The following is a 24425-nucleotide window of genomic DNA, read 5'->3' as shown; positions in this document are numbered from 1 at the left end:
TTACACCTCATTCGAAATTAGGTCAGATTACCGGCATCAGACGTTTCTTTGTGCGCGAATCCTTCACTCCCTTTATTGTTCTAATTCAAGATGTGGTAAGGAATCTTCTTTTTAATTTATTGTAGCCTGAAACATTCTTGTCCTTTTCTATCCATAGCTAACTGCCCAGACGGATTCCACCCAAAACTCAGGAGCTGTTACAGGTATGTCAAAACATCATTACCGTACGCCGATGCTCAGCAGCTCTGTAACAGGAAAGGCGGCTACCTGGTGGAGATTTTCAACGAGAAAGAGAACGATTACGTGAGGGAGCTCAGTCAGAAGGTCGACGGAAGCGACATCTTCCTGGGGATCTCTTCCGCTTTCTCCGAGGGGCATTGGATCAACGAGCACGGCTCCGCAAACGGCTTCTTAAACTTCAACGCTGATCCAAGCGAAAGATGCGCCCGTATGCTGTGGGATGGAAAGTGGGCAGACAATGCCTGCGACTGGTCCCTAAACTTTGTCTGTGAAAGTGGAGGTGGAAGTAAGCGCTTGTAGTTTTTAATATCATTTTCAAGTGTATTTCTTTGATGTATTTCATATGCTATTCCTTGATGTATTTCATATGCTATTTCTTGTTTTCAAGTTTTCAACAAAACAAACAAAACAGTTGGGAAAGAGTACGCCCCAAAAGCTGACTGACTCTGTCTAAGGGGACAAATCAGTGGAATATCATGCTTTCATAAGGGTTCATTCCTGTTGGAGAATCCCCAAGTGTTGTCCGGTTTTTGTAGAAGTCACATCTCTTTGGCTCCAATCAGTATTACTCGGTTATTATCGCAGCCTTTTTTCGCCTTTAACGGTGGGATACGGGAACCCTGGGAGGGCGGACGGTAAAACCTTAATACCCGGTCCCGGTCACGACTACCGGGTCCAGGGAGTGATATTTGCAAAAATTTGTAAGAACGTTGTCCTCTGCAGTTTTACATTGACCTTCTTTTTAAACTTTTTTTTTATCCAAAGTAGTAATGTGTTTTCTGAGGTAATGTCATCATGTGGTGATATTCCTTTGTCTTCATGATGTCAACATTAGAGTGTTTATGATGAAAAATGTTGTTTACTTTTACCGTGACATGTATACTGCACATACTGCACATGTATACACTGTATAGGCAATGCAATCTCCCTGTATTGCGTGCATGCAAGCTTTCAATGGGACAGGGCTTGACATTTGTACTCTGGGCAGCATATACTGTAGAAGCTCAAATCCCTTGCTACATCGAAGCTGGTTTCCACGCTTAGTTTGTTCAAGCCAATTAGCAACAACCAAAAAAAATGGTAGTCTCAATTTTTCATTCGACTAATTAATGTAACGCATGCTTGTCATGGTGTGTACTACGTGTGTACCCCAACATTAACGATGATATTCCAGTGAAAAATGTGGACTTAATGAAATAAGTGAAATTAATGATGTAAAATTTGATAAGTGAACCAGAATGAAGCAATTGAGCATGTTTACCTAATTTTTTGTAAATCCGATTTACTCCACGTTTTGTGTTTTCAACGTTTTTCTTGGTTTTATTTTGCGCTTCTATGAAATTCACTTCAAGAAAACGTAATAAAATAAAAAAATTGGAAAAGAGATTCAGCGGCAAACTGCTGCAATTTTTAGTTTGCGTCCCAAGAAAACCAAAAAAAAGACAAATCTTTGTCAGGATAAATACAGTTTAAGTACATATCGCGCAAGAAATTCAGGATCCCTGTGGAGGATCTTCTGGGCATGCCATGTCACCCTCAGAACAAAATCTGATCCATTCGAGCTGAGGTACCCTAAAAATTCTTCCCATCTCTTAAAACATAGATTTGAAATAGTAATAAGTAAAAAACCAAAGTCCCACATGAGGGGGTCGGTCAACATCAGATTTGTTTTGGAACAACGTACTTTCACCTTTGACACACTGTAATACTATAATGTTTTATCAGTGTGGGAGTGATGGGATGGTTCCATAATTGCGATGGCTAACCTTTTGAAATGGACACGGTCTTGATAACAGGTCAATGATTTCTCCCTCTTCTTTCTTCTTCTTCTTCATCTTCTTTAACCTATGATTCTTTCCCTGACAGATGACTGCCCTGAAGACTGGCTGAGGTTAGGAGGCGGCTGCTACAAGTTAGTCGATGAGCAATTGACTTTCTTCGATGCTGTCGTCCGTTGTCAAGATCTGGGAGGCCATGTCGTTGACATCACCTCCGTATACGAAAACACAGCTGTGGCAGCTGTGGTTTCCGGGGAGAAAGCTTGGATAGCTGTCACCGATCTTTTAGATGAGGGTAGATTCCTCAGTTACCCAAATCAGCAGCCTCTGTCTTTCACCGGCTGGAACGGTCATGAACCTAACGACTGGGGAACGGGTGAGGACTGTACAGTCATAAACTGGGGCGGCTCAGGCAAATGGAACGATATGCCGTGTGATGCAAAAGTTAAGGCAGTTTGCGAGAGAGGACAGAACACTCATCACGTAGACCTCGGTAAGACTTTCAAGCAGATGTTAGTATGTTTTAACTTGTTAACTACATATTTTATATTTATATCTGTATTTTTTATTTTTATTTTACATATATTTACCTCACTAGCCAAAGGTATATTTTGAATCTACCTTTCCAGGGTCAGCACAGCATGTTTTAAATATATGAAAATATGGATAATATATATCTATATATATCTATATATATATATACATATGTTAAGAAATGTTAGTCCCTATAAAAAAGGAACAGAGGCATAAGAAAGATACAGTATATATCTATCGATATATACAATCTGAATTATACTTTTTGAGTTGGAAAATCCACCGGAACAGTGAAAAAACTGCTCGCCGAAACCGAAAATTGAAGCTGGGTCTCTCTGGCTCTGGACTATGGAAGACTAAGAAATGTCCCAAAAATGTTATTATAAGCAATGGAACAAGTGACATCAGGCAGTAAGTTTGCAGCGATTATCAATCATGTGTTTGTTACCTTATGTGTGCGTAAAATTTCAAGGTAGTGCGAGGAATTTAATAGTTAAGACACACATCTCATGAATATGCAGAATGTAGCAAGCAATCTACTCTTTCACATCATCTGACAGGTGTCTGCGATGGAAACCCATGTAACTTTGGCAACTGCATTGGATTTTACAACACAGTGGAGGAAAAAGCTGATTTTCAATGCATATGCAAATCTGGTCACTCTGGACGATTCTGTGAGAACGGTAATACCAGCTTGTCATTCATTTATAGGAACCATTCTTTGCAGATTTTGTCAGTAGCGTAGCTTCTAGGGGTGGGTGTGGGTTTTTTTATCTTTTAGAAAATAGGTAATGCCCCCCCCTCCCCCGAAAGCAGCCTAGCTATGGTCCTGGATGATGTTGTTGCTTCATCTTTTGGCATAAAAACCTACAGCACATACAGTCAGATTTATTTTTGGATTAGACAATTTTTTCTCTTTTTGCAGGCTTTCTTAAAAGTTTTTTTTTTTTAACTGCGCATGATCTCAACTCGGTATGAAAGTAGATGGGCCGTTTTTTTTTTGCCAGTTATTCTTTGCTGGTTTTGTGAAGCTGCTTCCAAAATCGACAATAAGCTTTTAATACCTAAACAGATCGTTGATAGTCAATTTTTGACATAAAACTGGAAGGCAACTTATTGTGGCACTTTTTTTTCTTTTCTTTAAACTATCAAAAAAAAAGGGGGTGTTCTTACAATGAGCTGTCAAAAAAATATAACTTAGCTGCAGCTGGGAGCTGGCAGGCCTTTTGAAGCTCCAAGTAGGCACAAGCCAAAGAAATAGTTTTCAAAGACATTTTGACACTCCTCCTTGTATAATTCTCCATATTCTTAGAATGGTTGGAACATGCTCCGTACCTTCCTCCTTTCTCACGTACACTTTTTCAGCTCAATGTAATTGCTTCGCTTGGGGAGATCCTCATTTTGGAACTTGCGACGGACACGAATATGACTACCATGGACTCTGCAAGTATGTAATGGCCCAGGATGGCTGCGCCGACGCAAGTGAGCGGACTTTCCAGGTTGTTATCGATACTGTCCCATTCCCCAAGTACCCTGGTACTTCCAGAACTCTGAAAGTGTTCCTGCTGATGGATTGGGTGGATGGTTCACCGATGGAAGTGAGTACTCGCAAGTCTGTGTTTCTCTGTCCAAAAGCTCTGTCTGTCTGTATTGGGGGTGGGGGTGGGGGTGGGGGTGGGGGTGGGCACAAGGAAAATGTTTCGGATACTGTAACCTGTATGAACACAAAGAATCATGCACTTCAAACTATAATCCTGCACGTATTATACCCTTCTTGCAATTGGTCCATTATATCTGAGGGAGGTGCGGGGGTGGGGGGGGGAGGTCTGGTGGGTCTTGGCTCATTCCTCATGGAAAAAACTATTGGTCAAAAAGCTCTGCAGACTTCCTTCCTCAAAGTTACAGACCCTGTTGCACTAAAGACCAAAGTGATTAAAATACTGTATACTCTGAGCGTTCGATATTAAACTCAAGAAGTGGACTGTAGCATTTTGCGAGCCATATTGCAACTGGTGCAAGGAAATTGACTACAGACTGTAATTTAGTTATGTAGCACCTAGTTGAGATAGACAGAAATATTGGAGCATATTAAACCAATTTGTCAGAATTTTTGTCCCTCTGAACAAGGCAGACCGAGGGGGGGGGGGGGAGACCCTCTGTCTGAGTCTGTGGCTACCTTTGATCATGTCAGATTTGTTACATGCAGATGTAAAAAAAAGACAAAGTTGGGTACAACTACAAGTGGTCCAGACCCAGGAAATCTTTACTTTGTCATTTGGAGGGAGGGGGGGGGGTTGGAAGTGGTGGGAAGGGGGATTGGAGGGGTTAACATCTGTCAGTCCCTTCCAGGCTGGTGGTATCATTGTCACATTGTTAAGTCTTTTCATTTTTTGAGTACAAGATACATACTTACGTAGAATTCATAACCAAACAATGAGCTGTGTACCATTGGACGAGGAAATTTGATAGTGGTATAGCAGCCAGCTAGAAAGGTGCTAGAATCAAGCTTTACAATGTTTTTTTTTCATTCTTCATTGTATGTCCATCTCTAGCGTATCACTTTGGATGCTGGACATTCAGTGTCCCACAACGGAAAGACACTCGACGGTGCATGCACTCTGACTAATGGCGTTGAAATTAGCTACAGAGATAGAAAAACGGTAAATTCCAAGGATAAATGTAGGATCTAAACTGTACAATTATATATAAATATATATATATATATATATATTATTATCGACAGACATATATACATTATGTATATATGTCTGCGTATATATATATTAATATATATATATATATTAATATATAAATATAAATATATATATATATATATATTATTATCCACAGACATATATACATTATGTACATATGTCTGCGTGTATATATATATATATATATATATATTAATATATATATATATATTAATATATATATACGCAGACATATAAACATAATGTATAAGAAGGATATATTATGTGTATATCTCAGTATGGACAGTATCCAGTGAACATGACTGTTGTTGCATGCTTCCTATGTAAGAAGGCAGAGGAAGAAGAAGTGAGGGTGCATGAGGGGGGGGTAGTTGAAGTTGGGAAGGTTAAAGTGGGATTGTTGCAAGAATGAGGCACATTACGATCATGAAGTTATTTGTATATGAATACAGGTACACTTAAAACTAGCTGGACAAGGAGTAGAGGAACACTTTCGTTTGAGGAGGGGGAGGGGGTGGGGAGGTTAATAGAAATCCATTTTCATTAATCTATCGATCCTTTGGCAATTGGTCATTTTTGGTATCATGTGGCTCTTTGCATGTTCTTGTCCTTACAGTTGGTTAAGCTGAGGGATGGCGTCGCAATCAGGTGGGACGGAAGCATGAGAATTGATGTGGATATAGAAGGTAAGAGAGATGAGAATTTCATGCACCGACCATGAAATAAGTTAATAATACAAAATTGTAGAATAAGTACTTGAAACTGTTTGGCATTGATACCAAGCGATTGCTAAATAAAAACTCACTAAAAAAATTAAAGTACAGTTCATGCCATTTTGAGAAAAAAAATTGGAAAATAGTGTTTTTTTTCCCCGCTTCTCGTTTTCTCATACATATGTTTATTTTCCCCCCTGCAGGCGAACACATGGGCAAGGTCTGTGGTATGTGTGGAAACTTCAACGGAGATAAGGAAGATGATATCAGAGATGCCAACGGGGACGGTAAAGTCAATGTAAGACAGAGTTTTGATATCAGGAAATATATGTAAATGTGAACACAGAACATGTCATAAAATATCGTGGTTTATATTACATCCTCGCCATAATAATATCAGAATAAAAGAATTTGTTGACGTAAGATATAAAGTTACATCAAAAATCTTTCAAAAAATAGACTCTTAAGATATTTTTTTTCTTCCTTTCTTGTTGTGTTTTCTTTTTTCTCAGCAAGAGGATGAGGACGTTTTTGGCAACTATTGGCAGTGGGACAAGGACTGCGACGCAGTACCCCAAATTCCACCATCCATCGATGATATCTGTGCTGCTGCTAGTCCAGAAGCTCAAGCAATGGTCAGCGAAATGAGTGAGCTATTGAATTGTAAGTATTTTAAACTTTGAGTCTATCCTAGAAGGTGAACAATATCATAAGCCCTGATCAGAAAGGTAACCATCCTCGGTTTGAGGAATCTCTCATCACTGATGAGAAACACAGGTTGGACTCGGCCACCACTTTTTAAGCCGTAACCAGGGGTTAGGCGGATAGTCCAGAGGGGCAATTTTAGGGTTTGACCGATGACAACTTAGGAAAGATATGTACATATCTATCCTGTGAAGCATTCCGTATAGCATTCGCATGTAATTTAAGCAAACAGAGGTGGGTGATAACAAAGTGCTTCAAAAGAAAAGAAAAGAAAGATTCCTCCCTTTTACGACCACCGATGACAAATTTACACCTGGACTATCCTTGAACTCAGTAGTCGGCTAACTTTTGAGACGGTCTATGCTTGAAGCAGACCATGCAAAGAGTAACTCCAGTCAACCAGTGTTTCACAGCATTTTAAAATCATCACCCATGCATATTCATGAAATACTGTCAAAGTAGAGTAGCAGTTGCACAATAATCAAAAATACTTAAAAATTTACATATTGAGAAAAGTCTGAAAATAAAAATCTGTCGACCAGCAAGTATAACTTTTAACACCACCTCGACAACTTCTTAAAGTGGAGTTCGAAACAGCTTGATTCTTTCGTCTTCAGAAAAGTATGCATGCATGTTTCAAAGTCGGACGGCATCGTGTGAAATCGCATCGACTGTATCGATGCCAGGAGCATTCCTAAGGAAAATATAAGGCCATCGCTAGCAAGAGTTGAAATGGATGAAATTTTAGAGCTAGTTTATCAGAGGTGGAATCTACAGATTTTACGATGACCATTAGTATGGACAATGCTGAATGTGGCCAGCAAATACAATTTTTTAAGCACAAATTTTCCATCTCTCACTCTGAAAGGTTGCAAAAGCGAGTCATGCCAATTTTTTCTTATATATTTTTTTTTAAATTGATCATTTTTTTTTTTTTTTTCCAATCAAAACACTTTTTCCCTTTTCAGCTGCCTTATTCGAGGACTGTGTCGCTGCAGTTGCTCCCGAAGAAATCGAGCGAACCATCCATAACATCAAGATGGAGGGTTGTTCCACAGGCGAAAAACTCCGTGTCTGCGAGGTCTTGAGAAGTCTGCAACTTGTGTGCGAGCGACATGAAATCTATTTCTGTTGGGATCCCCAGGGTGAATGTGGTGAGTAATCTATCTATACAGACAGAGGAAAGCTTGTTGCCACAGATCGAGTCGTAATACGACATGTTCTGAAATTTTTTCGAAGGGCCGGACTGAATTGATTCTGTCAGTTAACTAGCTGGTACAAATCTACGTAGGTTATGTTTCTGGTCGACATTTCCTTTGTGTGAAAATGGTGGAATTTAAAATTCACCTGGAACCCCAGTTCATTGATCCCAGATTTTTCTCTTTTCTTTTTTTTTTTAATGGGATTTCTGTTTCTTTGTATTTACTACTGTGCAACAAATGACCATTTTACCATACCCTCCTCATGCTAAATGACAAACACAATGTATTTTTGTTTTTGGTGGGTTGGGGGTGAGGTGTAAGTACATTTTTGGGAAATTAGTTTTTCTGATGGGAATAAGGCATTTTATTCTTCATCATAGTGGAAGACCAAAGAGAGTAATTTGTTTAAGGGAATAAAGGTGAAATTAAACTCATTCTTGGAACTGAAAAATGTGACCACTTTTATCTCTGCCACGTCCCCCCATCTATCCTCGATGGCTCATGATTAATTTGTACACATATATATATATATATGTATGTAAATATATATACATATATATATATATATATATATGTATGTAAATATATATACATATATATATATATATGTAAATATATATATATATATTCCTCATCAGACATTATAATGTCAAGTATGTATGCAGTGAAGACATGGAATTAATTACATAAAATCTTTGTGGAAATTGATCAACTTTTGATCAAATTGATCAACTTTTGATCAAATTGATCAAGCTCACTTCTACGAAAAGAAAACAAAATATTGGGAAGAATTTTATGACTGATATGCACAACTGAAAAGTGTTAGTACTTTGATATTGGTTGTAATTATCGTACAGTTTTACCATGACTCATCTCGCAATTTTTCCGATTAACGAATACAGGTATTTTAAATGCTGCAAACGGTAAGATATTATCGGTATCCAACTGTAGTTGCTTAAAGCTCCCCACCACCAAACTTCATGCAAAAAGAGAAAAAGTCCACAGTAGCTGGCTGCTATGTAACACCATCACCAGTAGGCACTGTGTGGAAAAGAAACAGCTTTCTTACAAATCCCTGTGCTGTGCAATCCCTCAAAGAAAGCAACAAAGAGCTCAAAATAATCACCCGAGCTGCAGCATCGCATTGTCTAAATTCCATGCAAATAGAGCAGCTCGATAGTATAGCTCTGTAATTTGTAACACAGTCATCTTTAATATGCGATCATTCCTTTTCCATTACAAATCCCTGTGCTGTGCAATCCCTCAAAGAAGGCAACAAAGAGCTCAAAATAATCACCCAAGCTGCAGCATCACATTTTTGTAGCTTCCAGAAGAGATGGCTGCGAACAAGCTTTTCCTCCATTCGAAACAACCTGCACAAAAGAAGTCGGCAGTCATGTGCTCAATGGGAACATCGTACCCTTCTACTATCCTTCCATTCCGTTGCGAATCATCATCGTGTGGATACACGTTTTCTATTTTGCGTTTTGATGTGTTCCTTTGCGTGTCTGTGTGTCCATTGTCAGTGATTTTTCACAGCCAGCACATATTTCACGTCAAGATTTCGACAGTTCTTTCCTCCGGAACATCGCGGTGCTTCCATTCCATCACAAATCGGCATCGTGTGGGTCACATTTTGTTTTGTTTATTTGGTCCCTTTGTGTGTGTGTGTGTCTGTGTTTTTCTTTTATAGCTCAGTTGGCGTAGCCAATTATGCTAATGCCATAGCAAATGCATAGCATTCTTTCAGGATGTTGTAAACATGGTTATTTGTACCAACCACTTTGAAGAAGTCAATCGATGGAGAAAGACACAAATTTATTTCTATTCCTGTTGCAAAGAGTCATCCTTTTCCCAGAGATTTCTTTGACATTTTGCTCTCTCTTTCTCTCTCTCTCCCGTCAAAAGATTACATGCAGTCACATCTTTTGTGTCAAATTTGTGATGAGTTTTTATCCCAACCTGATTTTGCACCACCACTTGAAAAAAAAAAAACCTTAAAAATCAGCTGCTTCCCCCATACCCATACCCATACCCCTCCCCATCCCCCTCCAAAAAAACAAAACATCTTCTTGCTTGCTTCCTTTTCATAATTTCTACAGGAGCCTATAAGAAGCTAGTCTTTTTCAAATGTATATCTGTCATGCAAAAGCACGATGTTGCTATAACAACAACAAAATTCTCAAATACCTCTCTGGTCCAGCTAACGGACCACCTTTTTTTTTGCGACAGGCTGTTGCTAAACACGTGGAAGAACTTGCGAGTGCATGGTCTTGGTAGGACATCACTTCAACTCTTGATCACCCAAACGGTACCAGGCGGTGATCAACGAAACTGAAATCTCTTGAAATTTGCAGACACACCCTCTTCAACTTTCTTCTCTATCCTTCCTCAAATCCACACTCTGGATGCAAAACGCTGGCTCGACACAAATTTTTTTTCCAAAATTGGAGAGAGTAGAAAGTTTGCTTATTTTCATCCTTAAGAGTGAACACAAGCATTTTATTCCTTTTGATGTGGAGGATTATTCCCTCTTCCTCCCTACCCCCCCTCTCCTCACCCTACCACCACCTCACTCTTTTCTTCCAATGAGTTAGCCTTTCTTATTGTTAGATACATTATGCCTTGTTTATCAGACACTGTCTCAAGCACGTACCAGACATGCTCTTCAAAAGGTTTTTTTCCCACGTAAAATTCTTCCACCAGAAACCACTTTCAAAGAACAAAACAAAAATTAGCAGCAATTTCTGAAAAAAACAAGCTTGGTTGACAAAGGATGGCTGCAGACAGAAATGTAGAACTAATGTGGAATAGATTAACGACAGAGATAATAATATGCGTCTGGGAAGTGAGAAATTGCTTTTAATATTCCTACTTACTGTACAAGAAATCAACTTTAAAAATGTTTCTAAATGTTTGGAGTTGCCATTAAAGCTAAAGCAAATGACTTAATCTCCTTGATTCCAGTACTTGATGTTGATGGTAATCCATTCTTTGGTAATAATGTCTGTACTGAGGCAACTCAAAGAACAAAAATTATTATTAGTTTCATGCAATTAGCAGAAGACCAAAACAAATCATTGCCCATTGTAAACTTGTTTTTTTTTCTTTTTTCTTTTTCAATTGAGAGCTTTTTGCTTAGCTGCTGAGGTGCTGGCATAAAAATAGTTTTGCCTGCTAGACTAAGAAATTCAGCCACTTTGATGAATCTCTGATGTTGATATATGTTTGTTTCTGAAAAAATAAACATGGTAAAAAGAAAAAAACCTTGTGTAAAAGCAGTGGTTTTTAGCAATCTACAATCCCCCCCCCCCAAAAAAAAGGTTCTTCAGTCATCCTTTAATAACCACAGCATCTTTCTTCCGGTCCTCCAAGGTGAACTCACCCCTCCCCTCCTCCCCCCACTCCACCCCTCCTGCAGATAATGCTTTCCATATTCTGTTCGACTTTTACGAGCATCTGTATAGAAGGCACAGTGAGATATTGTTTACGGGTGGGGAAAATAGAATGAAAAATACACAGCATTTTCATTTGGGTTGCTAGGTTAATTTTGGGCACCATATATATATATATATATATATATATATATATATATATATGTATGTTTCTAATATGTATGTATATAAATATATATATATATATATATATTCATTACTGGTGTAAAAGCAGTGGTTTTTGCCTATGTTTTTGCCTATCTGTTACTAATGTTTTTCCATTTTTCTGCAGTGGGCGAACTCGGTGATAACGAGTCCTACTTTTGCGGTGAGGGTGCAGAACTCCAGTGTGGAGATTCAGATGACAGTGTCCTGGAACGTTGGATACCCAATTATGATGGCCCGAAATGTAACGAAGGCTACCGTAGACTGCAGGGTAAATGTGTCCTCCCGGAAGCTTGCGGCTGCAAAATCACAGCCTCCAATGGGGAGCAATTTATGTTGAAGGTAACCCGCCATTTTTGGTTCCCACGAGAAAAAATGAGCTATATTTCAGTTTAGGTTCTGACAAATTCTGTGACTTGATAAATTACTCATACCTCCACCTGCCTATCTCTCTCTCTCTCTATTTACCTGTAGTAAGAAAGAGTGTACGGCTGTTTCATATGTCACAGCCGTAACTACGCCGATTCTAAGATAAGATAAGATAAGATAAGATTCACTTTATTAAACCCGCTTTGGGTAATTAAATGCTCGTTGTACAGAATAAGATGGATATAACATTAAAATACAGCATGCTTGGAAATTGACTCACATAAAACAATAAGACAATAAAATTGCAAAGTCCAACAATGGCAAGACTAAGTATGACAAAAACAGTGAAGGTGTTACCAGAGGGCAAGGACACTAGCGATTGTAATTTTGATTACAGCCTCATCTCATTGGCAGCCTCATCCTCCCGCTCTGAGGAATCACTGCATTCTGAAATTGTCCATGCAGTGGGTGGTCAGCATCGTCCAAAATCATGTCTAATTTCTGTTGGAGTAGATGGGTATAACTTGATGAGTAAGAGGGTTGGCTGTTGCCAATTATGCGGCCCGCCTGACGGATTAAAGAGTCTATACGGTTCTGATCTTCCTTTTTCGCATTCCCGCCCCAAGAAATCAAATTGTATTTCCATACTCCACAAATGGTGGAAGTATAAAACATAGTCAGAATACGTTCATCAATTTGAAAAGTTTTCATTCTAATCCAGGAGTTAGAATTAATGTCAGCGTCATTAACAAGTACCATGTAAGCTACCACCCATCATTATGAAATGTCCTTGTCCTGCATACCTGTACAGAATGTCACAACATGGCCAGGCCATAATTTTTGAAGATGATGAAACAACATTATGGACTTGCCCATTTTACTGCCACTATAAATGCAATCTACTGCTAAATTTCCCATTTCTGTTGATACCTCTGTCTTCTCTATATATGTAGCCTAACAATATGCGATTGGATCCCATGTGCGTTGCCGAATATTCTTGCTCATTCAACAACGAATTGCAAGTCTACACAGCGGCATCATCAATCCATGGCTGCCATGCTGATGCAGACTGCTTTGACGGAGAGTGTATCTGCAGGCCTTTGTACGTCGGCAACGGATATGAATGTGTCTGTAAGTACTTTGCAGCTGCTTCTCCCCCTTTCCTCCTAGAATAAAGGTGGTTTCTAAAAGTTGTAAAAATTGTCAGGTTTTTTTTCACCGTCCTTGTTGACCTTGAATTGAGTTGTGTTCCTACTTGATCATAGTTGATGGGGGGGGGGGGGGTTTGGGGGATTGGGAGTGGAGGTGAGGTGGGATGTGAAGCAAGCAATTTGCCAAATTAATGTTGTGTTGTTAATCATTTTGTGATAACATACATGTACAAACATCATTGGAATGAATCTGCATATGCGACAACACATCTGTCTGCGTCCCAAGTTCACATTTGATTGTAAAACATATACTTTGGTAGGAATTATGCAACTTCCTCCCTCTCAAACGCTCATCAATACAAATGGGCTCCTGAACTGCGATGTTGTATATCGAAAAGTGCAGCACCCACGATGAGAACACACTTAAACGAAATTGATGGTCGGTCCGTCTTTGGAAAGCCTAATAATTGCCTCGCCCGGTGTCTCAAGCCTTTGCCATGACGGCACGTATGGCCGATATGATTCTGCCACATTTGACCATTTCTATGGGTTTTTTTTTCTCTCTCTCTCCCTCTCTCCCTCCCTTTCTTTTTCAGATGAAAGTGATCCCAACGTGGATGAACTAGAGGGAACCAACTTGGGCGTGTCCTGCGGAGGGTATGTCGCCGACAGTAGTATCACCCTGAACCCGCCTCAGACGTTGAGAGATCCCACCACATCTGCCATCGCTGGCAGACTCTGCATAGAGGACGATTTCTTCATGCCACCAGAAGAGGAGGAATTCCCGTACATCCAGATCGACCAAGGAGTAGGAGTCCCCGTCAGGGCCATCATCATCCGAGGCTACTTTGATATTCAGTGCTGGCCCGCATCCGTAGAAGTCTACTACTCCAGCGACGCCGAGAATTGGGAATGCGTCTCTGACGCCGAGGACGGCACTTGTAAGGTAGGGTTCAAACAATTTTACAAGACAGCTGGAGGCAATAGCACTGGGGGGGGGGGCACATAATTTGACTATGAACCAACAATCACCCAACATATACTACGGATTACTGTACCTTTTAAAGTACCACCGCCTTTTAATCCACACTCATTAGGTTGCTCTTATTTGGATAATAAAGTATTACCGCGGGTCAAGTCTGCCACCAAAGAAAGCTTTGCCTTCACTGAGACGGCTTTATTAGGATATTGGACCCACCTACCTCCAAACAAGTCAACTTTTAGCATACTAAATGTTTGTGGAAATATGCACAAATTATAGTCTCCCATCATGAAGGAGAACAAAATTCAGTTTTCTTATACAGGTATAAGGGTAGTTTTTTTGCTTTAATGATATGTATATATATATATATATATATATATATATATATATAGCCCAATGTGTTTCTGAATGTGAAATATACAGAAATGTCCACATATTATATTATTGTGAATGGTTAACTGTTCATGTCCACGTATTATTGATAGTGAATGGTTGACTGTACATGTCCATGTATTATATAATAATGAATGGTTGACTGTACATCATATCCATGTATTGTACATGAATAATGAATGGTGGAATGTATGAGTCCATATATTACAAAATAATAAAGGGTAGATGTATTATACAATGACTCATGGTTGAATTTGGATCTTGATAAACCATGATCTGGAGAGAGGTTGGAATAATCCACCTCCTTAATTTTGTAAGGAAAACAAAAAAGTTGCTGTAATCATAACTGTAGAAAACTTTGACCTTTGTTTAAAATGAAAAATATCTGAAATATTAGTAGCCTTGATAGTTTTATTATGTGGAAATGAATGTATTTTGCTGTTTAACATTTAAGGAATCTATTGAATTTTTGCTGGGCCATATTTAATCTATTTGTCTTTACCTTTTCTCTTTGGAGTGGTGGGTGGATATTGGAGGAAATAACATGCAGGCAAGCAAACAAGCACAGTTTTGCAAACAAGATGATAATTTTTTTTTTCTTTGTTTCTTTTACATTTGCAGCGGTATCCTACATCCTACCAAAAGAGAATAATACCTGTCAAGGAATTCAGGGCAAGATACGTCAGGATAGTACCCAGGAAGAGTGAATTCAGAAGGATATGTCTTCAAGTTGAGTTGTTCGGAGGTAAGTTGGCCGTTTTTTCGTACTTCCAGCACAGTAAATTTCAGACTACGGAGATTTTCGGAGGGTCTGCGATTAATTCGTGTCAGAGGTCAAATATCTGAAGTCATAGCTTGTGTTGCCCCGGGCATGCTCTTCCTACCAATCTCTGTCTGTGTTCAGAAATTTAAAGTTTTCACACAAGGTATAGAGAACGTGTAATAAAACTTCCAAACTATAATCGTTTTTCTTCCCCTATGAATTTTTGCAAGAGATGAATATAAAAATATCCTGGAGAATGTTATAGTTCTATTGTATAGCTTTCACATATCGTTGTATTATTGCTACTGTAAGTTGTCCCATCACATGATAAGAACAAAGTGCTTTAAAGTCAACTCACCTTGATCCCATTCACCTTCCCACCTCATTTTCCAATTCCCATATTTGCCCCACCCCAGCCTGCCCCCCTTTTCCCTCTCCCTCGCCTAAACGTCTTTCAATCGTCCGCTTTAAGCGTTTCCAAAACCGACGAGATATAATTACAGCTCGGATCACTCATCCTTTCTCCTTTACGATCCAGGTGAAGCGCACACATGCCGAAGGGGTTACACCGCTCTGGCAACCGGATGCTACGCTCTAATCGACAACGACGGAAAATACAGCAAAGCTGTGTCCAAGTGCTCCTCAAAGGGCGGTTACGTGGTGGAAATCTCCACCAGACGAGAGAACGCTGCTGTCAGCGAACTGGCCAACGGCAAGGACATCTGGCTGGGCCTGTCCGATTCACAGGGTAACCAGAGGTTTGACAACCCCATGGGTTCACCAGCTCTATATTCCAACTTTGCCATGCAGGAGCCCAATGTGATGGAACCAGGATGGCCCAACATCTACATGCGGGGATCAGATTCCAGATGGATCCGATCAGCTGCCAAGGAAGACAGGTTCATTATCTGTGAAATCGATGGCGATGGTGTGTATCTTGTTCTCAGTCTATGCTTTGTTTCATTTTATTATGAATGCTTTTTTTCCGGCTTAATTGACATTAGGGTTATAGAATAAAATATACCAGGCTATTATATTGTAGACGGAATCTTATATCACACAGGACTCACAGATATCTGGAAAGAGAAAATGAAAATGAGAGGAAAACTCTTCTGGTTCAATCTGAGAACTTCAACCCTATATTGAAGAATTGCGGTGGAGGGGTGGGGGGGGGGGGTGGAGGGGGATTTAGCTTGGAAATTGGAATTCATACAATGATAAAACCTTAACCTAACTGTGCATCACTCTTTACTGTGCAAAAATTTAATGCCTAATTTTCTCTCATCAAGAAAGTTGAAAAAATTGAAATGACAATCCGCATTTCAAAATGCTTTTGTTTGCCGGCTGCATGCCTAGAAAGTACCAATTCTATGATTATATCCTTAAAGCTGCATCCCAAAACATGCAGAGTACAGGCGGTACGATGGGTTTGTCCTAGTCGGCGAGGTTCATTTAAGTAAACCGTTAGTCCCGATATTTCTTCTCACACTTCGTTTGCACCACGAGACCTAATTCTCTCACGGTGATACTCTTTCGATATGGAAGAGATAAAAGTTTAATACCGAAAAGCAGCTGAGCTGGACAGAAGATGGTGAAATTAGCCGTTTAAAGGCTTTTTGGCAAATTCTAGGCATGTCCTTCAAACTTAATAGCATACTATTTTAAAACCATTTGTAACAATTATCTATTTCCCCCCTAACCCCCCCCCTCCTCCATTTACAGCTCCGAGCAGAGTACCAGAGGGCAATAGACTCGGTGCTGAATTCGAGAGAGAGATTCCAGACTCTCAATTTTCAAGCTCGTCTTTCAGAGACATGCTCTTCCCCGAGTCCGGTAGACTCTTCTTCCCCGGTGACAACGGTGGTTGGGGACCCGACCCATCCGACGAGGACCCATACCTGCAAGTGCAGCTCAACGTACCGAGCCTGGTGACCGGACTGATCATCCAAGGTCGAGGTGACCAACCAGAGTACGCCAAGAAGTTCCGAGTCTCGTACAGTATTGACTGCAGCGATTTCCAGATGGTATCCAACGAGGAAGGCGAGAGAGTAAGTCTTGTCGAGGCCGAGTCACACCTTCTTAAAATTCTTAAAACTAAGGCAGTCAAGATAGAAGAAGACCCAAAAAATAAATGGGGACATATTCATGATTTAACCACCTAGGTGTTCACCATAAAGTGTCAATTAGTGCGAAGCAACAATTACACACAGAACACGTTTTTCGAATATGGTCACGATTTTGAGAGTTCTAGTAAAAAAAAAGGTGACATCTGATGTGAATATGTGTACGTGAGAAGAAAAAATAATTGTGCAGTTAGTGGGCCACATTTGCAGCTCTGTATGCACGATACTTAGGCTGAGGATACCACGCAAATTCTGACCGGCAATTGTTTTTTCTTCACTAAATTTATCCAGCTTTAATTGCCTAATACTAAGCCTAACTTAATTATGCCTTATTATGCCTAGGCTTACTTAGGCTCGACTATCGTGCCAGTCTGTGCCTTCTGGGAGTGTTCTTTCTGCTTCTTCATTTTCCAAACCAGACAGATCATCATCTTCACATGTGTCTGGTTCAAAACCTGTATAGTCGATGTGTCCCCCCCCCCCCCACCCTCTCGTACGTTTTCCGAGATGATGTCCTAACTGAATGTCTGAATCTGATTAGCAAGGATGGGTGACGCATGTTAACGTCATTGTTAGAGCACAAAGGAAGTGTATGCATGGGTACGCACACTTTACATATAATGTACCTAGCGTATATATGTACGGCTTAAGTGTTTGTCGGAAATGAGTCCTAGTGCAGAATTCAGGCTATTTTCGGTCCTGTAAGTACTTTCAAATGAAATTTTGAACAGTCAGTGCTGCATTTTAAGACCCTTATTAACCAAGTTAAGAATGCAGCCATGAGAGATCTTGAGAGGCTTTCTCACAGAATTTATAGAGACGAGAAGCGCCCACTCAATAACCAGCTGAAGTCACTTCTTCAACCGACTAGTTATTCTTTGAGAAATAGGACAATCATGCAAAAATTTACGAACTGTATGTTTTAAGAATTTGTTCCCTTATCGGGCTGCCATATTTATTTAGGGAGTTGTTCCACAAAAGTTACTTTAATTCTTTTTATTAAATTTTGATTTATTATTTGTACATATATTCAATACTGTTTTAATCTTTATAACTCTGAACTGTTTTTCATATCCTAGTTATAAATATGTACTTTCATTTATTTATACTGGATTTTAATTATAAACTTGAAACTTGAAGTATGCATCTCTCGACGTATAACCCTTTCGTCGGATGATTAACCTGCCCCATGGTCAGACACATAGTTCAACCCCGATTTATTTGGATTGTACTTTTCATTTCTCCCTCTTTCTAGATTTTCAATGGTCCTACAGATTCCAACACTCAAGTAGTGATCTTCTTCCAAACGTTTTTCGAAGCTCATTGCGTCCGAATCCATCCTTCAAGAGACCAGAATGCTGGCATAGCTCTCAGGGTAGAATTTTACGGCAAATTCCTCGAACCATGTAAGAAATATTTCAACTTTTGTATTACATATCCATAAGCTTAAAGGATGTCTATGGCTACAAAAAAACTCCCCCTTTTTTTTTAGAATGTTAGAGAACATTGAAACCCAAGCACTATCAGGTTTGGTTATGTTTGAGTAAATACTTCAATGTTTTGAAAAATTACCAATTTATCATGAGAGAGCTCATCAATCGGATGTGGTTGCAGACAACCTACAGTATAGTGATAGACGGCGCATTGAGTCAGTGGCTCATGAGAACCATAACATTCAGTCGCATTCTTACTGGACAGAAACTTAACTGCCATTGACAGCTAACAACATCTGGTACCGTTTATTGTACACAAAGTAACATAGGCTTTGAGAGCATTTCATACCCGAGCGGCTACCACATACCTATGTCCTGCAGTCGTGAAAAGTCATGAACATTTTCCTCTCGCTGTGTTGTCAGCATCTATCATGGTGCAGACACGGCAATTATAAAGCAATGTATTTCTTGCTCAAAGAGTACTTGATTGCCGAGAAACGTTATACCGGAAGCACATTCCCCATTAGTTTTAACAGTGTTTTAGTTCATACAGTGTTTTTAAAATAAAACTACTTTGAAGAATTAATTGAAATGATTCATTTTCAAAAAGTTCACTTTTTTTCCTTCTTCTTTTTCTTTGGGGGCTGGATATTTCTTGACAGCAATTCCATGCATGGATGGTTTCCTGGCCAACATAGAGAACATTCCTGATCAAGCCTTCGCAAGCAGCAGCTGCCCTCTCCCAGAGGACGCCGCCGAAGTCGAGGGAGAAATCGACGTTTGCGCCGCCAGCGCCAGATGGAACGAGAACGGCATCTTCTGGTCTCCAGGAGGCGCTGGACCGTACGAATTCATCGAGATCAACTTTGGCAGAAACGTAATCGTACGTGCTGTCTTGGTAAGAGCTCAGGAGGGCCAGGAGATTCCACCTTTCCGAGTACAGTACAGCCCCGACGGTATTACATGGTTGTGTGCGGACTACGCTGAAGGGGAATCAGTGAGTAATAGATGATTCTTTATTAAATCAGCTCCTCGTCTTCGCCGTAACATCGGTCGAACGTGTCAAGCAGAACATTGATGTGATTCCTTAAAAGAGATATCTTCCAAATCAACACCTTTTCTGAATTAAAGAGACAAAACCATATAATAATAGTCCCACATTCTCTAAATCTATAGGGAATGGATCCAGACACCAAAGAGATAAAGGAATAGACTATGAAAGTTTAAAGTCACAACTCGATAGTCTACCTTGTCTCAAACTCAGTGTATGGTTGATTTTGAATGTTGTGGAGTTAGGGAGAAGACATGCGGAGAGATTTTCAACTAGCATCAATGTATATAATTTTTTGCTCTCCATTCAATAGGTTTTCTATTGTCTGCTACTGGAATATTCCTTGAACAGTTGGTGGGTACTTTTGTGAACCCATCTACACCATTGATTGCATACAACAGATTGCGTGTAAATATTATCACCTCCCTTACTGTGGAATGTGGGCCTATATATAATCATATTACCATTCTATTTAACTATATAGCCATTCTATATAACTTTGAGCTAGTGTGTGACTATCTTTAGCTACTTAGCTTAGAGTGCATGTGTACGTACAGTCAGTCAATCTCACTTTGTTTGATGGATATCATTGGTCTATCAACTAGATCTACGACTAGACCAATCTCACTGTGTTTGATGGATATCTTTGGTCTATCAACTAGATCTTAGACTAGACCAATCTCACTGTGTTTGATGGATATCTTTGGTCTATCAACTAGATCTACGACTAGACCAATCTCAGTGTTTGATGGCTATCTTTGGTCTATCAACTAGATCTACGACTAGAACCAATCTCACTGTGTTTGATGGATATCATTGGTCTATCAACTAGATCTACGACTAGAACCAGTCTCACTGTGTTTGATGGATATCATTGGTCTATCAACTAGATCTAAGACTAGAACCAATCTCACTGCGTCTCCTTTCCTCTGCTTGTTTTAATAGGTCTTCCCATCTTCTGTCAAATCTGAAGAAACATACCAGCTGGAGGTGGAGGTTGACCTGAAATTCATCCGTATCCTCCCTGCATGTGACGACGTCCCAAGCCTTATGGTCGAAATCTTGGGTTGTGAGGTTTGTGAGGCCCTCTCTAATTTTATTTCAGTACTTTTAAATTATTATTGCAGGATGTTGGCTCTGTTTGTGTGTGTGTGTGTAGGGGGGAAGTGGGGGGATGGGGTGGGGAGAACAGGAAACAGGATGATAAAACCACATTCAGAGATGGATTTCAGGGAGGTCACATTGGGGCTGAGCCCCTCCCACAACCCGAGGCCATTCCCCATCCCAACCCTTTCCTCCACCCCACCCTACCCCTCAATCCAACCCCCTTTCTGGAATTTTTTAATGCTAATTATTGGCTACGAGCATCATTTAAACTAGAGAGATACATGGCGGAAATACTTTATCATGCTTCGAGGGCAAGCATATACATCACTTTTCACAATGTTTCTTTGCCCTGTCACTTAATTTCAGTCTCTACCAATACTTGCTTCCCAGCCCAGTCCCCCACCCTTTTGATAATTCCTGTGTGTGCACTCTAGTAGTTGCTCCTTCCCCCCCCCGCCCCCTAACCTTCCATCATTTTTTAAACTTTTTATTTGCATATTTTTCAAGAAAACTAGAACAAGAAAAACTGAAATGTTCTAACTGTCTTCTTGGCTGTCATAGCAGACCCAAATTATTTTGATGATAGGTTCCTATCTTTGGACCTGAATCACCTGACATTTCCATGACAATTATCCTTCTTCCAAGCAGAAAGACGCTGCTGCTGCGTCTTTTTTCCGTCCAGTGGTTAGAGGTGAAGAGGCACCTGTTGAGGAGGAGGTAGCTGTTGAGGAAGAGGTAGCTGTTGAGGAGGAGGTAGCTGTTGAGGAAGAGGTAGCTGTTGAGGAAGAGGTAGCTGTTGAGGAAGAGGTAGCTGTTGAGGAAGAGGTAGCTGTTGAGGAGGAGGTAGCTGTTGAGGAAGAGGTAGCTGTTGAGGAGGAGGTAGCTGTTGAGGAAGAGGTAGCTGTTGAGGAAGAGGTAGCTGTTGAGGAAGAGGTAGCTGTTGAGGAAGAGGTAGCTGTTCAGGAAGAGGTGGCTGTTCAGGAAGAGGTAGCTGTTAATGAAGAGGCACCTGTTAAGGAAGAGGTGGCTGACGAGAATCAGATAGTTGCTTAGTAAGTACTTCACAATCCAAAAATTTTCCAACAACATTTTTTTATTCTTTCTGGAAGTATCAGCAGATGTCCTCCACAAACTGTGAGACCTCTTTTACCGTTTGCATAGTACATTTTTTGAACCTCGTTGACTGGTTTCATCCACAAAGCCTAAAAAATGGTTTTTGAGTTGCACATGGCGTATTTTCCTGCCCTAGGCTAATGAGGCACATGTTGAGCCTGACCATGTATTCCTAAGCGGTCGGGTCCAGACATTATCAGATACACACCGTCTGAACAAATTTTCCGCCCCACCTGGCCTAGCCTACTAGCGATTTAGTCACATTATCAGATACACACCGTCTGAACAATTTTCCGCCTCACCTGGCCTAGCCTAGCCTACTAGCGATTTAGCACCTTCGATTTAGCCGAGGTAATCCTGCACTGTGTATCACCATCAGACATGACCTCGCAGGGAAACGCAAGTCCATTGGAGTTTCCCTGTACTGTACTGAGCTGCAATGTATACAAAGTTTAGGTACATACAAGTATAATGCTAGCAGACCATGCATCTGTACTGTACAGGCCTAGTTTACTAAAGTTACAACACATGGAGAAAGTGCCTACTAAATGATGCCGAAAATTGTGTATCATTTAAATTGCTGTAAAGAATATTATGGATGCAGTCTTGCTTCCTTAATAGTCGCTAAATGAATGATGAAAGGGTGTAATTTTTTAACGTGATGTGTACAAACGATTTTCGAACCTAGAGTAAGGCTGCCTGGAACAATGGATCACTTTACTTTTTCCAAATAAGTCTGGGTGGGAATGACAGAGAAAAGAAGTTCATTACTTTCTGTGTTACATGCTTTTATAAACCAGTACTTTCCTATTTTCATTGGGGTTATCTTTCTTTTAACAAAATATTACTAATGACATAAATTATAGAAAGAACCCCGCCCCCCCAATTAAAAAAAAAAAATGTTATAGGCTCTCTTTGGATTGAGACTTGCCATTAATTTTAATTTCAACCTAATTGCTCCTTCCTATACATGATTAGTCAACCTCTTTCTTTTTGAGTATGTACATTAAGATTTTGAAAAATAAAATAATTTAAATTTAAATTATTATGATTATGATTATGACTCCGTCTGAATTCAAAGTTTAACCCGTGTTTGATAACATTGTAGTAGTTTAAAAGATTCACTCAGTGACATTTATACACTGCAGATTATTAGAAGGGCATAGTCAATGACATTGGCTCAAAGTACATGAATTACAACTAATATTGTGCCATTACTAAACTGTTCAAGTTTACGTAAATCATGACACGTCTATAGCCACAATATTATTTACTTTTTTTTGGGGGGGGAAGGGGGTAAAGACGTACCAATTAGAGAGCTCGGATGAGCCAGTTCTCATCAGTGTGGAGGATTAGGTGTAAATATAACTAATCTAAATGTGGCCCTCACTTCCTTTACCCTCCACTTGCCCCTACCCTCCAAGAAAAAAGAAAGAAAAAAAGTGGTGATTTTATTCTTCTAGCTTGGTACCTGTATACCACCAAATGTATCATCACTTGATTCCTCCTTTCTTGTTAATGATAGAATCTGTACTTTTTATCCATACATTAATTAAGCACCACCTCTCTCTATCTCTCTTTTCAGAATCATTCCTGAAGACAGCAAGACCAAACATCTGAAATTTTAATTTAAACTTTAAAAACCAAGATAAAGGCATTAAAAATATATCGGTGAAGGTGTTCTCTATGTTACTATGTTTAATAAAGGAAAACTTGTGTAAGTGTGGAAAAAGTTAAGGCACATTTATTTTGAAAATATTTCCAAAGAAAAGTTTTAAATACTAGAATAATAAGATGATTTGTGCTGTCTTAAAACTGCGACAATATTTCAGAAGTAACTGTCCATACCCTGTGATAATCACCATTTGTTTAAGTTTGCATAAATGATATCAGATTTTTTCCCCCTAGGAGCAAGAGATTAACCTAGTCTGTGATAGTAGGTCCAATTCCCTGTGGTTTCAACTTTTAGAATCCTCAAACATGTAATGTTAAATTTTTGAGATACCGATGCCCAAGGTACCCCTCCACTGTTAATTTGTTTCATAAAAATTGATAATAAATAAACTTTATCTTCTTAATGTAAATAATATGAGTTTTAAAGAGATCCCTATGCACACATTAAATGACCCAAAACTTCCAAATATGGTCAAATAGTTTTCCTTTGCACTGAGAGATAAAGTTTGAATACTTTTTCTTTTTAATGTACAAGTATGAGTACCTATTAAGCAATATCTGGATTTTTTGGCAAATTTTAACTAATAATATGGATATATTCAGTTGACATAAATCTAAGCAGACCATGAGAAAAGTTGATTTTAAATGAGGTATGTCTAGTTGGAAACAACATGGTTTTGATTACAATGGCCAAAGCTTTAATAACATCCCATAAAACTGTCACTTTTATTAATAAATGTAATAAAATTATGCATTAAAATTTACGGCCCCTGCAATGGTA

General features: G+C 39.5%; 1 protein-coding gene across 1 annotated transcript in view; it reads left to right on the top strand.

The window, feature by feature from the left end:
* The window catches only part of LOC139968155 (zonadhesin-like), a 43567-nt gene extending 19142 nt beyond the window's left edge, over positions 1–24425 (top strand). The window contains exons 16-35 of the mRNA XM_071972551.1: positions 158–526; positions 2107–2511; positions 3113–3235; positions 3918–4150; positions 5105–5212; positions 5883–5952; positions 6183–6277; positions 6492–6642; positions 7653–7838; positions 11613–11827; positions 12808–12985; positions 13602–13951; positions 15002–15125; positions 15682–16071; positions 16866–17191; positions 18522–18672; positions 19362–19696; positions 20696–20824; positions 21506–21909; positions 23556–24425. Of these exons, the coding sequence (XP_071828652.1) occupies positions 158–526; positions 2107–2511; positions 3113–3235; positions 3918–4150; positions 5105–5212; positions 5883–5952; positions 6183–6277; positions 6492–6642; positions 7653–7838; positions 11613–11827; positions 12808–12985; positions 13602–13951; positions 15002–15125; positions 15682–16071; positions 16866–17191; positions 18522–18672; positions 19362–19696; positions 20696–20824; positions 21506–21909; position 23556 (4343 nt within the window). The 3' untranslated portion in view covers positions 23557–24425. The remainder of the gene's footprint in view (positions 1–157; positions 527–2106; positions 2512–3112; positions 3236–3917; positions 4151–5104; positions 5213–5882; positions 5953–6182; positions 6278–6491; positions 6643–7652; positions 7839–11612; positions 11828–12807; positions 12986–13601; positions 13952–15001; positions 15126–15681; positions 16072–16865; positions 17192–18521; positions 18673–19361; positions 19697–20695; positions 20825–21505; positions 21910–23555) is intronic.

This window comes from Apostichopus japonicus, chromosome 5 (assembly GCF_037975245.1).
Source record: "Apostichopus japonicus isolate 1M-3 chromosome 5, ASM3797524v1, whole genome shotgun sequence".
In the NCBI taxonomy this organism is placed as follows: Eukaryota; Metazoa; Echinodermata; class Holothuroidea; order Aspidochirotida; family Stichopodidae; genus Apostichopus; species Apostichopus japonicus.
Note: the sequence above shows the minus strand (reverse complement) of the source record. Positions and strands in the feature narration are given on the sequence as shown.